The sequence below is a fragment of the Ictalurus furcatus genome, chromosome 16, assembly GCF_023375685.1.
Source record: "Ictalurus furcatus strain D&B chromosome 16, Billie_1.0, whole genome shotgun sequence".
Taxonomy (NCBI): Eukaryota; Metazoa; Chordata; class Actinopteri; order Siluriformes; family Ictaluridae; genus Ictalurus; species Ictalurus furcatus.
In genome coordinates this window covers 26,381,453-26,396,061 of record NC_071270.1, presented here as the reverse complement: position 1 = coordinate 26,396,061, position 14,609 = coordinate 26,381,453, and the positions used below count along the sequence as shown (strand labels likewise).

Below are 14,609 nucleotides of genomic sequence, written 5' to 3'. Positions count from 1 at the left end.
GTGAGGGTGAGGATGAGGGTGAGGATGAGGGTGAGGATGAGGGTGATGGTGATGATGATGAGGGTGATGGTGAAGATGTGGATGAGGATGATGATGAGGGTGATGATGATGTGGATGAGGGTGAGGATGAGGGTGATGGTGAGGGTGGTGATGAGGGTGAAGATGAGGGTGATGGTGATGATGATGATGGTGATGGTGATGATGATGATGGTGATGATGATGATGAAACATAACGAACCGGCTGGAAAATATTCAGAAAAAGGTAATCATTGCCTCTGATTAATATGCATGCACACCGGTACACACTTTGTTCTGTCTCTGATTGTCTTTAGCATGAGACGTGCAAAGTATCTGTTTTACTGTCTGACTAAAGCAGACTTCGGTCATTGTAAATTAAACGTTTTTTTTAATTATTATTTGTCTTATTTATATAGTACTTTTTTTTTTTTTTACATTTTTACTTATTAAAAAAATGAACGAGCAGTAAACATTACAAATACTTAAAAATGCTAAATGAGTTTAAAAAACCTACAGAAAATAATTCTAATACTTTTATTTTATTATTTTTTTAAACCCTAATGCACAAACATACAGTGCAGCCTGTGGATCTGGATCAGACAGACTCGGTTCTGGTTTTGTTTCGGAGCTCATGGATGTTCATATGAGGTGAACCGTACAGGACATTTCAAGCTTTTTTCCCCAAACGTCTCGGATTTTAGGAAATTACACGTAGGACTGGAGTTGATTCGGGATAATGTGGCTTTCAGATCTGTTCTTACTCAACGAGAGGACCGAAGATGTGATAATACACCAGTAAACAGACCAGAACGAGACTGTAAAACCGGAATAAAGCGATAAAAATCAACCGTTTGGTGCTTTTTTGTAATAAAAGAAAAATAACATTCCAAATGTTTAAGGGTTTTTCCCCAGACTGACTGTTAAAATGACAAAAATGATGTTGGATTCTGTCCAGACGGCACTGTGTGTACCGGAGAAAACACACACACAGGTTATTAAAGGTCTCCTGGGTGGCACAGTCTTCGGTCCCCGGCTGACCGCGTTTAGGAACGTCAGCTGTTACGAGCTGTACGGTCTCCTCTCACACTACACATACGTCCAGAGTCTCTCTTTATCTCTCTCACACACACACACACACACATTCAGCACCGCGTTTCACAGCTCGTCCTTGTAGGCGGCGCTCTGAATGCCAACCGGTGGAGCTCCGCCCTTCAGGCTCTTGTACGTGCCCCTCCAGTCCGTAGGGACGTTATCGTCGTCCCACAGCGTAGACGTCTCTGTGTCGCTCACCCATTCGGCATCGCCCGCGTAATGACACGGCTGCACCAGCAGGGGGCTCGCTGAGAACGCCTGCAGGTTCCGGTTCAGGAAGTGGGATTTGTAGTCTTCGCTGTGCAAGAGAGACAAACACAAACAAACAGATTAGTTTCACTGGCATACATGGTGAATTTAATCCTGCGTGATAACTCGCTGAGTAACAAAGTTAACACTTTAATCTCCTGTGATATTTCATGGCTTCTAGTAATAATAGATGTGTTGAATTGGTCCTTGTCTAAATCGAAGAAGAATCCTTTTTAGCGTGTTTTATCGCTTGACTGCATGGAGGAGTTTCTGGAACACAACTATGTTGCTTTTGGGATGCTTTCACCATCATGCTTTCATATAGATATATATATCTCAGTCATCAATAACATTAGGACTGACTCCGCCCCTTTCTCCCGTCCCCCAGTTAAAGTTCCTCCCAGCAGTTAAAAGATTTTAGTGCCACTTATGCGAACTCTTAAAGAATTAGATATGATTTTTGGGGGGAATACAGCTCCCAGGATACAGAGCATGCACACACACACACACACACACACACACAGGGCATTGTGGAAGGATATACAGTATTTTACCTCGAGAGCAGCGCTTCGGCGCAGAGTTACCACATAATACCAGAGTTCTGAATTATTTTTGGACCACGAGTCTAAAGAGTTTTAAATTAAGAAACCACGCAGCAACCCTAACGCACACAAACCTCCTCACTATACGTTTATTTTAACATTTGAAACATATGCTTATGACAGATCCAATCGTGTACTTTTCCAGCCTTTTCCAGAGACAGCGCTGGATTACAGTTTTACTGCAGAGGAGCTGGCGTTACAGAAACATTCCTGAATCTGAAAAGATCTAAAAATGAACTTCATAAAAGAAATAAACGTGCGTTTGATCTCCGATACGAAAAAAAAACAAACAAACACCGTGTCATGATGTTATAGGAAAATAATCCACGATGGCGCTGACGTTTCTGTTCCCGTCACGAAGCTGATTCATTTCCTGTAACAGTGTTTTATTCCTCTTATACCACACATTACAATTCATCCATTCAAAAACACGGCATGCTTTTTATCCGGTTATGGTTACATTCGATGTCCGTGAAACGAGTGAGTTCCTGTTCTCACTGACATTATAGCAGCTGTAAACACTCGCTCCCTCACCATCCCTCTCTCTATTCCCTCTCTCTATTCCCTCTCTTTATTCCCTCTCTCTATTCCCTCTCTCTATTCCCTCTCTCTATTCCCTCTCTTTATTCCCTCTCTCTATTCCCTCTCTCTATTCTCTCTCTTTATTCCCTCTCTCTATTCCCTCTCTCTATTCCCTCTCTCTTTATTCCCTCTCTCTATTCCCTCTCTTTATTCCCTCTCTCTATTCCCTCTCTCTATTCCCTCTCTCTATTCCCTCTCTTTATTCCCTCTCTCTATTCCCTCTCTTTATTCCCTCTCTCTATTCCCTCTCTCTATTCCCTCTCTTTATTCCCTCTCTCTATTCCCTCTCTCTATTCCCTCTCTCTATTCCCTCTCTTTATTCCCTCTCTCTATTCCCTCTCTCTATTCCCTCTCTCTATTCCCTCTCTCTATTCCCTCTCTCTATTCTCTCTCTTTATTCCCTCTCTCTATTCCCTCTCTCTATTCCCTCTCTTTATTCCCTCTCTCTATTCCCTCTCTCTATTCCCTCTCTTTATTCCCTCTCTCTATTCCCTGGGATTACTCACTTGGGATGTTTGTCATACATGATGGGCAGGAACTCGTCCACAGGAAGCATTTTGGAGATCGGCTCAGCGTTGATCAGCTTCTGAGCTCCCTGCAGTGAGATGGCGTAGGACAGCGTCCAGTACGAATAACCAGCAATCACCAGGTTCTTCACCGCCTCCACCTGCTCCTCCTCACCTGGGTTCACCTGCTTCCTGCCCAGGTATCTGAAACACACACACACACACACACAGACACCCCATTTCCATCCAGATGTTTCACAATCTTAATGTTAATGGATGGACTAACGTCCATCAACTACTATAATGTGTATACATGCCACATATAGTGCAACATGACATCATCAAAAGAATCCCAGCCAATCACACACGAGCACGGTTGATGTCATGTGATCGTTTATTCCGACACGCCCAGACATCACGCCTCAAGCTAATCTTCAAACATTTTCTACTCGGACAAATTTTTATTTGTATTTTCTTTTATTAGAATGAGAAACACCGAGAGGTTTCCACAGCAACGCGTCGTCAGACGGGCGTCACTCACATGATGTCCCAGTCAAGTTCGGCTTGCTCCACCTCCTCCATCATCCTCATCAGGCGCCGTTTGAAGTTGCCCTGAAACCGAACATCATCCTCGAAGATCAGCGCTTTGTCCATCTGCATGTCCACCATCTGAGAGACAGAGACGAGAACACACACACACACACAAATTATACCAAACTTATACACAAATCACACACTGCGTAAACGCTACACAAGTACACACGAACGTTAAAATGCAAGTATTCTAGTATAAAGAAGCACACTACGTGAAAAGTATGCAAGTACACAAGAACGTTAAAATGAATGAAAGCATGGAAGTATGCTATAATTCCCGTACGCACGTATGTAAGAATAATTCACACGTACGCGTGTATGCCAATATAATAGTTAAAATGCAAGTGTGCTAGTATAAATGAAGTATGCTAATATCATACACTTGCCTCAGCCTGTATAAATGTTGACCACGGTGCCTTTTGATTCTAATTCTGAGTAGTATGCAAGTACTCAAGTAGGCAAGTATGCAAACATTGTGATGTTGTTCATTAATCATGAGGCCAGTGTGTGCTCAAACGAAATGAATATTACTTTTACATGTATTTAAAGGCGTGTTTGTGTGTGTGTGTGTGTGTGTGTGGAGGAACTCCTCACCTCCTTCCAGATGTAGTAGTGGCTGAGGAAACATCCCACCTCCCCTTTGGTGAGCGTGCGGCCGGAGAACGGGTCGTAATAACCAGGCAGGAGGTCCACACCCAGGATCTTAATATCACTGCTGTTCAGCGCTCTACACACACACACACACACACACGTTAATACATTTACACCACAGCGCTGCTGAATTCCTGCTCGTTCAGAAGGTGTTGATTAATTTTCTATAACAGCAGCTCTGACAGTAGCGCAGGTTTCTATTCGTTAGCAGCTAGCTGTGGTGTACGAGGAATAAAACAATCGGGGATGTGCTGTTATAGGAAAAGAATCAACTCCAGGGTGGTAACAGTGACTCTGCACCACTCCGTCACTCAGCATTTAAAGGTGAAGGTGTAGAACTGACGCTCCGTCCACAGCATCCACCACTTTGGCGTTGATCTCCAGCTCGTACAGAGACCACAGCATCCTCTCTCTGCGGTCGGGCCGCCTGCGCAGGTTTATCAGGTACACCTGGAGAACGGATTGAGAATCACCGTTACGTACAGACCTAGTCCTTTCATTCTGAAATGATCTCTCGGGAGGTTTCACACGAACACGAAGCCGTGCGGTGAGTGTTTATATACGGAGCAGACGGGAAGCAGCTGCAGGTTTGATGTTTACTCACCTCATCGAAGCCCATCAGGTCCATCTGCTTGGGAGGAACGTGCACGTAGCGGGATAAATACATGGGGGGTCCGTCGACTGTACAGAAGACCGTTACAGAACAAGGGAATGTTATTCGTCCCGTTTCTTTTTCGTTTGAGTATTATACCGCCTGTAAGTCCAGCATCATAGGAGCATCAGCCACCATTTTTATCACTATAAATATTTAGATATGTATCCAGTCAACAAACACGCGGTTAATGACGTCGGCATTGACGAAAATGTTCAACAATCCTAATTTCCTCTGTGTACACCTGCACTTTTAAAATTCCTATACGGTGGAGGAAATAAAGTGTTGGACGCAATTTCCAGTGAGGTTATTCACATGAAACTTTCACCAGACATCAGTGTTAACTCAAGAAATCCGGAAATAGAAAGAATTCACAACATTAAGTCCATAAATAAAGTTGTGTGTAATAAAGAGGAATGACACGGGGAAAAAGTATTGAACACGCTAACTGAAACGTATTTAATACTTAGTGGAGAAGCCTTTGTTTGTAATGACGCTTCAAGACACTTCCTGTATGAAGAAATTAATAGCCGCAGTGTTCAGGTGTGATTTCGGTCCGTTCTTCTAAACTTACTGTCTTTAAATCTTGTTCAGTTGGATTCGAGTCAGGTGATGGACTGGGACATTCTAACAGCTTGATTTTTTTTCTCTGAAACCAGTTGAGAGTTTCCTTTGCTGTATGCTTTGGATCGTGGTCCTGCTGGAAGCTCCACCCACGTCTCATCTTCATCATCCTGGTGGATGGCAGCAGAGTCTTCTCAAGAATCTCCCGGTAAAGGGCTCCTTCATCGTTCCTTCAATTATATGAAGTGTTCCAGTACCATGTGATGAAAAACAGCCCCACACCATGATGCTTCACCTCCAAACTTCACTGTTGGTGTAGTGTTTTTAGGGTGAAGTGCAGTGCCATTTCTTCTCCAAACATGGTGTGTAGTATGACAGCCAGAAAGTTCAATTTGCTCTCGTCTGACCAGACTACACTCCCCCAGTATTTCACAGGCTCGTCCAAATGATTTGTAGCAAACTTTAAACGAGCTTCGACATGCCTTTTCTTTAGTAATGGAGTATTGCGGGTGAGTGTGAGCAGTGGAGTGCATTGCCTATTGTTTTCTCTGTGACGATGGCACCTGCTGCCTCCAAGTGTTTCTGGAGCTCTTTCCGAGTGGTCCTTGGCTCTTGGGCTACTCTTCTGACTATTCTCCTGACTCCCTGGTCAGAGATCTTGTGAGGAGCTCCTGTGCGTGGCCGGTTGATGACGGAGTGATGTTGCTTCCACTTGAGGATAACGGCCCCAATGGTGCTTACTGGACGATTCAGAAGTTTTGAAATACGTCTGTATCCGATTCCATCGATATGTTTCACAACAATACGGTTGTGAAGTTCTTGGGAGAGCTCTTTGCTTTAACCCATCATGAGATGCTTCTTGTGTGACACCTTGGTAACGAAAAGCCTTTTTATAGACCATCAATTTACCAACCCAGCTGATATTCATTTACACAGACAGGGGGTGTAATTACTTACGGATTTCAGCTGGTTCCTTGCCTTGGAGAACTGCTTTTTCTTAGTGTGTTCAATACTTTTTTCCCCGTGTCATTCCACTTTATTACACATAACTTTATTTATGGACGTTAATGTTGTGAATTCTTTATATTTCAATATATTTCGTCCATGCCATTTAGAGCTCCTCATTTCATTTAAACATCAAATCTATCAGTTACACACCTGACAGACTTAATTTATAAAGTTACAGCTTCACCTGACTGTTACAGGAAATGAATCGATGCCTTCTCGTACACGTTCCAGCATAACCTACCACAGTATACCAAAAACACTCAAATCCCACTCACTCAAAGCCTCCAGGTAGAGATGGACGAAGTTAATGCGGTCGTCCTCCACGGTCTGGTGCGGTTTGGCGGGAACGTTCAGGTAGCCGTAACGCTCTTTATTACACACGTAGATCTGTACCTCTGCACCAGCAAAAAAACACAAAAGATTAAGTCTCATTAATACACTCAGTAATGACACATAATCAAAAATATTACACGCTGTGCTGATTATGTGTCACGATTCAATTCGATTCGATTCGATTCATGATTCATGATTTCATTCGATTCTCAGAATATCTGAATGAAGCAAAAACGATGACTGAAAAGACTCCGTTTTTATTTCGGAATCATAAACAATGCAAAACGACGTGCGTTTCTGTCGAACATGCGTCTAATACTGTGAATAAAGGTTCGTTTTTAACGCCACGTTCAGCATCCAGTGCTACGGTATATTCCTGGCAGGACCACGGTCATAAATAATAACTGAATAAAAACGTATAAATGAATACAGGGGCAGACCTACATAAGACGCGAAAATAAACAAGCCAACAAATAAACGAACGCGACCGAGTGGAAGGTATTTTGAAAAGTCGAACGATGTAAGGTAAGCGTCTACATGGATCGTTTTTCAAATTAGCTTGGGATAAAAATGATCAAACTCTTCCCGGTGTTAATATTGTAAATAAATTGTATGCAGTATTACAACGTTTAAAACCGTTTACGCCTCAACACAAAGTGCTGCGTTTGGCGGAAACGCGACACCGCTCGTCATCCTGAGATCGCCCTGCCCGTTATGAAGCATGGTGATGGCAGCATCGTGTCGAGCGTTACCCGAGTTCCATGATGATGTATCGTGGTGGAAAGTATAGTAGTGAATTTTCTGGTACCTGAAACTCTGCAGGAGAAGGCAAATACGATGATGTCGTCGTAGGGCCAGGAGTAATCGGCGTGCGGCGGGTAGAACGCCAGGTTCTCGGTGCCCTCCTTGCGCAGGTCCAGTAGCATGGTGGAGTGGACCATGGGAACAGGGTAACAGCCTTTACGGTACCGGTTCCTGGTCGGGAAGTACTCGGCTGTGCGACGGTAATAACCCTGAAATACAACCATAACATATCTATCAACAGATTCACCGCTGACATCATTAATAAAACAGATATTAAAGTCTGTGAGCTCTACGTACCTGACCGGACAGCTAATGTTGTTGTTTGTGCGATGTAGCACGTAACTAAATGTTATTCACACGATGACACGTCATACTCTTCGTCTGTTTATAGTTCAATTCAATCTTCGCTGAACAAGTTCTCGCTTACGTTATAGCAGCTATAAACACTCGTTCCCTCACCCGCCTCTCTTCTTCCTCTCTCTCGGCGTTAACAAGACAAAAAAAATAAAAATCGCAGCTTGAAGCGTTACCGGGGAAACCGCGAAGAAGCGTAAACACCTCTGTCCTGAAGATGGAGACCGGAGACTCCTTCCATAAACGTTACATAAATATTTATTCTCCATATCAACCAGGTTTGACATCTGTTTACGTGGAGAGTAGAAACGATAACGCGTTATAATTAGAACGAGCGTGTTCATGTAAACCTGCACTACTGTCAGGGCGGCTGTTCTAGAGGATTAACGACCTGACGACCAATCAGAATCCAGAACTCAGCAAGGCTGCGGAGTAACGGTGTCTAATACGCTGCGTTTACCTGAACTGTGTTTCTCTGAACCGTGTTTACCTGAGCTGTGTTTACCTGAGGCGTGATGCCACACCAGTAGTTGGAGTAGGCCGACTGAGAATCCAGCATGGGGGCGATCACGGACTTATTCTCAGCCATGAGGAGGTTCAGCGTGTCCGGGTTGGTCAGGATGTTGTCTGTATCGGCAAACTACAGACCACAAAATTCTGTCTTGGGTGTCTTTATTGCTTAGAAGAGCTTACGGGACATTAAGTATTGAATGTGATCACTAGCGCTGTCCTACCAGGATATAATCAGCCCAGCGCTTCTTGGCGAAGTTCAGCGCCGCCTGTTTCAGCCTCATGACGTGTTCATAGCGGCCGTTACTCCAGTGTTTAGGCCCCATTTCACCGGCAAAAGACCTGCGCAGGGAGAGAAAAAACACTCAGAAAACCACAACGTCGTAATTGTTTAGCTTTGAATAAATGAACATGAATTAAGCAGGAGCGCTTTATTCAGCTGCTACTGCAGTACACGACACCTGATTATACACCATATTTCACACTCATTCATTAAATACGCTAATTATTTACTGTTATTGTAAATAATAACACTACTTTACTACATAGCAAGTGTCTGATTGTCCAACGACGGGATGAGCAAGCAATAAACTTCATTTAAAATAAATGTAAATAAATTAAGATAAAATGTTTTCCCATATGTAATAGTTAATAATAGTAATAAAAATGTTATTATTGTTATTATTATTATTATTGTTGATGATAACAATAAATACATTTTTAAAAATTACATGTAAATTTTTTACAGATATTAATTTGTACTTTTACTGTGACCTTTTATGTTTTTTGTGGTTTGTTTTTAAACCTAAGCTCCTCCCACTTTCACAGACAGATTTGGGACGGGAAACAGACACAGAGACGATTCATTATTCAAAACAGACATTCGGAACGTTCGTAATTAATAAACATTCGTAATGAATACATGGGGGGGGTTTTTTTTTTTCTCCGTGAAAAACACGAAAGAATTTAATGTTCATAGGGTATTTAATAAGGATAATATTTATGCATATTAATAGCACGTAATAGAAGAGCGCTAAGGGAGAAAACAAAGCAATCATCTTTTAAGGGGCGTTCAGTAAATCTACCATTTTTCATATTTCATGAATATTAAGTGGTTTATTTTTCTGTGTAATTAATACGTATTAATTCCAGGATGTATTTCTGTAAGGAAACATGGCAGTGTTTTACTCCTCGTGTAATGATGTAATGATCATGTGACACAGCGACGCGTTCAGCACCAAACCTGTTGATTATACATATATAAAAACTATATTATAAATTATATAGTTATTAATAATGAGCATTGTTACAAAGCATGTGCCGAACACACACCGAACACACACCGAACACACACCGAACACACTCTGGCAGGTTAAAGCACGTCCACACATTCCTGAGCTCAGAGAACAGAGCGAGTGAACGTCAGCCCCCGGGGCAGCTGGGATACGACGCCTGCATCACAGACCCAACAGACTGTACTTTAATATCTCTCTACACTAATAACTAAACTCTTAACAGCTAGTTGTTACAATCAGCTATGTAAAGATTTGAATCAGTGTGTCTCAGTATTTACGGTTCAGTTACACTGATCTTCAACACTGTGTATCGAGTAAAAATAAACACAGGAAAATAGAATACGTTCACATATTTCTAATATACTTTTATATTCATTTTTATTACTCTCACAGTTGTGATTTTCTATCTCACTGTCTCCCTCCATGTTAGACTCTGTGAAGGAGGCGTGGCCTCTGTGTGTCAGTCTCTGTGAAGGAGGTGTGGCCTCTGTGTCTGTCAGTCTCTGTGAAGGAGGTGTGGCCTCTGTGTCTGTCAGTCTCTGTGAAGGAGGTGTGGCCTCTGCGTGTATCAGTCTCAGTAAAGAAGGCGTGGCCTCTGCGTCTGTCAGTCTCAGTGAAGAAAGCATGGCCTCTGTGTCAGTCTCAGCGACAGAGGTGTGGCCTCTGTATGTGTCTGTCTCAGTGAAGGGGGTGTGGCCTCTGTATGTGTCTGTCTCAGTGAAGGAGGCGTGGCCTCATATGGCGATAAAAATGAGGAAGATTTACGTCGGCTTGTCCTTGGGCCTCCACTCCACGTAGTGATAGTACTGCTGCATGACGGTCAGCCATTCCCTCAGCACCGCGGTGGTGTTATCAATGTTGTGGTCTGTCGCCGCCCTGGTGGGTAACAAAGGAAAAACAGATGAGCGTAGCCTCCGGGATGGCTCTAATATACAGGAGATGTGCTATTTTATTAATAATCATTTATTAATAGTATATGATCGCTACATATATCATAATAGCACTGTAGAGCCTAGGAATTGTGAGGCAACATTTGTTATATTTTACTACGGCTAAAGTATTGGCACCCTTGATGTCTTGATGTCTTTTGGCAATGCACTTTCAACGAAAAAAAAAATTAAATAAAAATATGCCTGGGCTTTTATAACTTTTTTGGCAAGGAAAATCAAATGACAAGTTTACTAACTCTGAGTATTGCTTGTCCCCGCCCACAACTTCTAGTGAAACTCCTCCCACTTTCACAGACACTGTTATGTGAAAGAAAGCGCACACGGATACTCGATCTGGGTATGAATAGATCCAGTGGAAGGAAAAACACACTGATAAGAGCAGTTCATACACAAACACGATTTATTTTTAGATATATGTGTGAGTACTAAGAGGAAAAAAAATGGTGCATGATATAATCCCCGATTCCATCGGCTAATGCTCCCATTTCTACATTTACAGCCAGAGCTGGGCGATACGGCGATATATTTCTATCGCAACGTGATTAACGTCGTCGGTATCGTCACGGTCACTGTCGTGGCTTTTTATAGCTTCATCACCACTCATGGGGTATAAGACTGGACGTGAAAATTATTTTTGTACCAACAGTTACATTAGCTTTATATTTCCTGTTTTATGCTATATTATATTCATCCATCCATCCATCCGTCTTCTACCGCTTACTCCTTTTCAGGGTCACGGGGAACCTGGAGTCTATCCCAGGGAGCATCGGGCACAAGGCGGGGTACACCCTGGACAGGGTGCTATATTATATTATATTACTTGCTTTTTTTCTTTTTCGATTGATCTTTACTCGAAATCAACACATCATCTGTCACGACGAGCATCTGATCGCACAACAAAGCGTATGTATACGTCAATAAAGTTACTGAATCTTTATCGGTTTGTAAAAATGTAATTGTTCATTATGAGGCTTTACTCGTTCTTGGTGTTTTGCTGTTGGGGGAAAAAAACCCACAAAATATTGTGATACAGTCTCAGAAATAGCGAACAATAAAACTGTACTTTGTCGTCGATGCTGTTAAGTTAGCTTTAGTATGTATCGTTTAACTTTAAAAATAATTTAGACGTACATAACTGGACTTTACGGATCACTCCGCTAAAAGCTAATCCTCAGTGGTATCGTCTCACCTCCATTTCTGAGAGTGTAATATTGTGTACCGTGATGATAATGTATCGTGTACCGCGATATGATTTTTGCTGCCGCATCGTGCAGCCCGGATTAAACGCACAGATGAGGTGGGAATTAATGAGAAGGTCATATAGAGGGATACTTTGTTTCCGGTGCGCACCGAGTTTAAAGAGCAGAGCAAAGCGCGAGCCTTGAAGCTGAAGCCTTGAACCTGAAGCCCTGAACCTGAAGCCTTGAACCTGAAGCCTTGAACCTGAAGCCCTGAAGCTGACGCCCTGAACCTGAAGCCCTGACGCTGACGCCCTGAACCTGAAGCCTTGAAGCTGAAGCCATGAACCCGAAGCCCTGAACCCGAAGCCCTGAACCCGAAGCCCTGAAGCTGACGCCCTGAACCTGAAGCCTTGAAGCTGAAGCCATGAACCCGAAGCCCTGAACCCGAAGCCCTGAACCCGAAGCCCTGAAGCTGACGCCCTGAACCTGAAGCCTTGAAGCTGAAGCCATGAACCCGAAGCCCTGAACCCGAAGCCCTGAACCTGAAGCCCTGAAGCTGAAGCCCTGTCCTACCAGATGGAGATGCGCTCTTTGGGGTAGTTGAGTCTCTCCAGAGCTCCGAGGTAATAGGGCAGGGAGTGCGCTGCGTTCCGGGCGATGATGGCGATCACCAGGGTGGGCGCCTGCATCTCCGACTCCTCCGCGTAGTTCTCCTCGGAAAAATAACTCTCTGTTCGGGGACAAAACAGAGAGAAAACCAAAACCCAGAGCAACATCGTGCTGGCGGTCTTCATACACAGCCCCTCTCTCTATCCGCGTCAGCAATCCTGGCCTCCAACTCTCCAAAAACTCCCCCCGAACACCCCCCACTCTTTAACCCACCCGTATTCACACTAACCACACCCCCTGTCCTGGGACACGTCTGACACTACATGCGCATGCTTCCTCACGTTGAGGAGCCACGAATACTAATAACGGGGATGTTTTTCGACTGACTAAAAGAATTCTGTGGTCGTGACTTGAGATGTGACGTCATCAGCACTGCGACTCCACGCTGTACGAGATGATCCCAGTAAGAGTTGTGTGCGGAGACTGGAAAGCGCAGGAAATAGGTTTGACCTTGTCATAATACAAGGTGTCCCAAAAGTCTCCATCCATAGCATCCGTAGTACGTGGCGACTTACACCGCGTCGGTCGTAACAGTGTCGTGTGTGACGTGCTCGCCGTGTTTCCTGTTAAAGTCCGCCGCAACCTTGTGACAGCTTCCCGATCCAACCGTGAGAATGGTTTCCATACGTTAATATTAATAATAGTAATATAATATAATATAAAGACATTTATATTAGAAGACATTTTTACTAACTGGCACCCTGTCCAGGGTGTACCCCGCCTTGTGCCCAATGCTCCCTGGGTTAGGCTCCAGGTTCCCCGTGACCCTGGAAAGGAGTAAGCGGTAGAAGACGGATGGATGGATGGACATTTTTACTAAAAACGTGTTCATGTCCTCTATGTGGTCCTCAGCTAATTAGAAATGGTCCTAGCTCATTAGAAATGGTCCTCAGCCAATTAGAAATGGTCCTAGCTCACTAGAAATGGTCCTGGCCAATTAGAAATGGTCCTAGCTCACTAGAAATGGTCCTCAGCCAATTAGAAATGGTCCTGGCCAATTAGAAATGGTCCTCAGCCAATTAGAAATGGTCCTCAGCCAATTACAAATGGTCCTGGCCAATTATAAATGGTCCTCAGCCAATTAGAAATGGTCCTCAGCCAATTAGAAATGGTCCTGGCCAATTAGAAATGGTCCTAGCTCATTAGAAATGGTCCTCAGCCAATTAGAAATGGTCCTAGCTCATTAGAAATGGTCCTCAGCCAATTAGAAATGGTCCTCAGCCAATTAGAAATGGTCCTGGCCAATTAGAAATGGTCCTAGCTCATTAGAAATGGTCCTCAGCCAATTAGAAATGGTCAGTCCTTGTAGGATATCGATGCTCCATTTGTCCGTTTCCATTGCTGAACTCTTACGCTAGTGCAGCGTGTCAGGATAGCGGTAAAGACTCTCGGTAACATTTCAATATACAAGAACACAAATACGTCTTCATAGTTAGAGCGATATTCGTGATATGAATTTTCATAAACAAAAAAGAAGAGTTTCTCTGACGGCTCCATTTATAACCCAGTGAGGTCACGAGCTCGAGTTTAGGAATCTCTGGTGTAATAATGAAATGTTAGAAGAGATGTATGAAACATGGAGTCCTACTCTTGAAGGTTCCACTCCAGTGACAAGAAAAGGTTCCAGTTTAGTTCAGTACCCCATCCCCCCGCCCCCCCGCCCCCCGCCTCCCGCCCATATGAAGAACTTTTCAGTTTAAGACTTACCCAAAGCACACGTGACTCATGCGCTCTTTTCCGATTGGACAGTCTTTCTTTGTGATGAACTTTAAGCCAATCCTAGCACAGGAGGTGGGATTTGTCAGAATACGGGTAGAGAACGAAAATGTAAAAAAACAAAAACAACGAAAAAAAAAAACCGGAGAAATTCTCTGGTTTCCTTCAAGGAGAGCCGACGTGTGTGTGAGTTCCATTACAACTTCCGGTTGAGGATGAACCACACCGAGCTGAGCAGTGACGCCTCAGCAGGAAAAACGTGGAAATGTGGAATTTACA

General features: G+C 43.5%; 1 protein-coding gene across 1 annotated transcript; it reads right to left on the bottom strand.

The window, feature by feature from the left end:
* Positions 1-262: 262 nt before the first annotated feature.
* On the bottom strand, positions 263-12,769 carry LOC128620170 (probable inactive glycosyltransferase 25 family member 3). The gene is made up of 12 exons (XM_053644896.1): positions 12,519-12,769; positions 10,580-10,690; positions 8,744-8,861; positions 8,515-8,649; positions 7,660-7,864; positions 6,794-6,913; positions 4,899-4,975; positions 4,638-4,744; positions 4,238-4,370; positions 3,591-3,718; positions 3,050-3,253; positions 263-1,408 (listed from the first exon to the last, which is right to left on the bottom strand). The coding sequence occupies exons 1-12, from the start codon at positions 12,737-12,739 to the stop codon at positions 1,174-1,176; spliced, it is 1,794 nt and encodes a 597-aa protein (XP_053500871.1). The 5' UTR covers positions 12,740-12,769; the 3' UTR covers positions 263-1,173.
* Between the last annotated feature and the right edge of the window lie 1,840 nt (positions 12,770-14,609).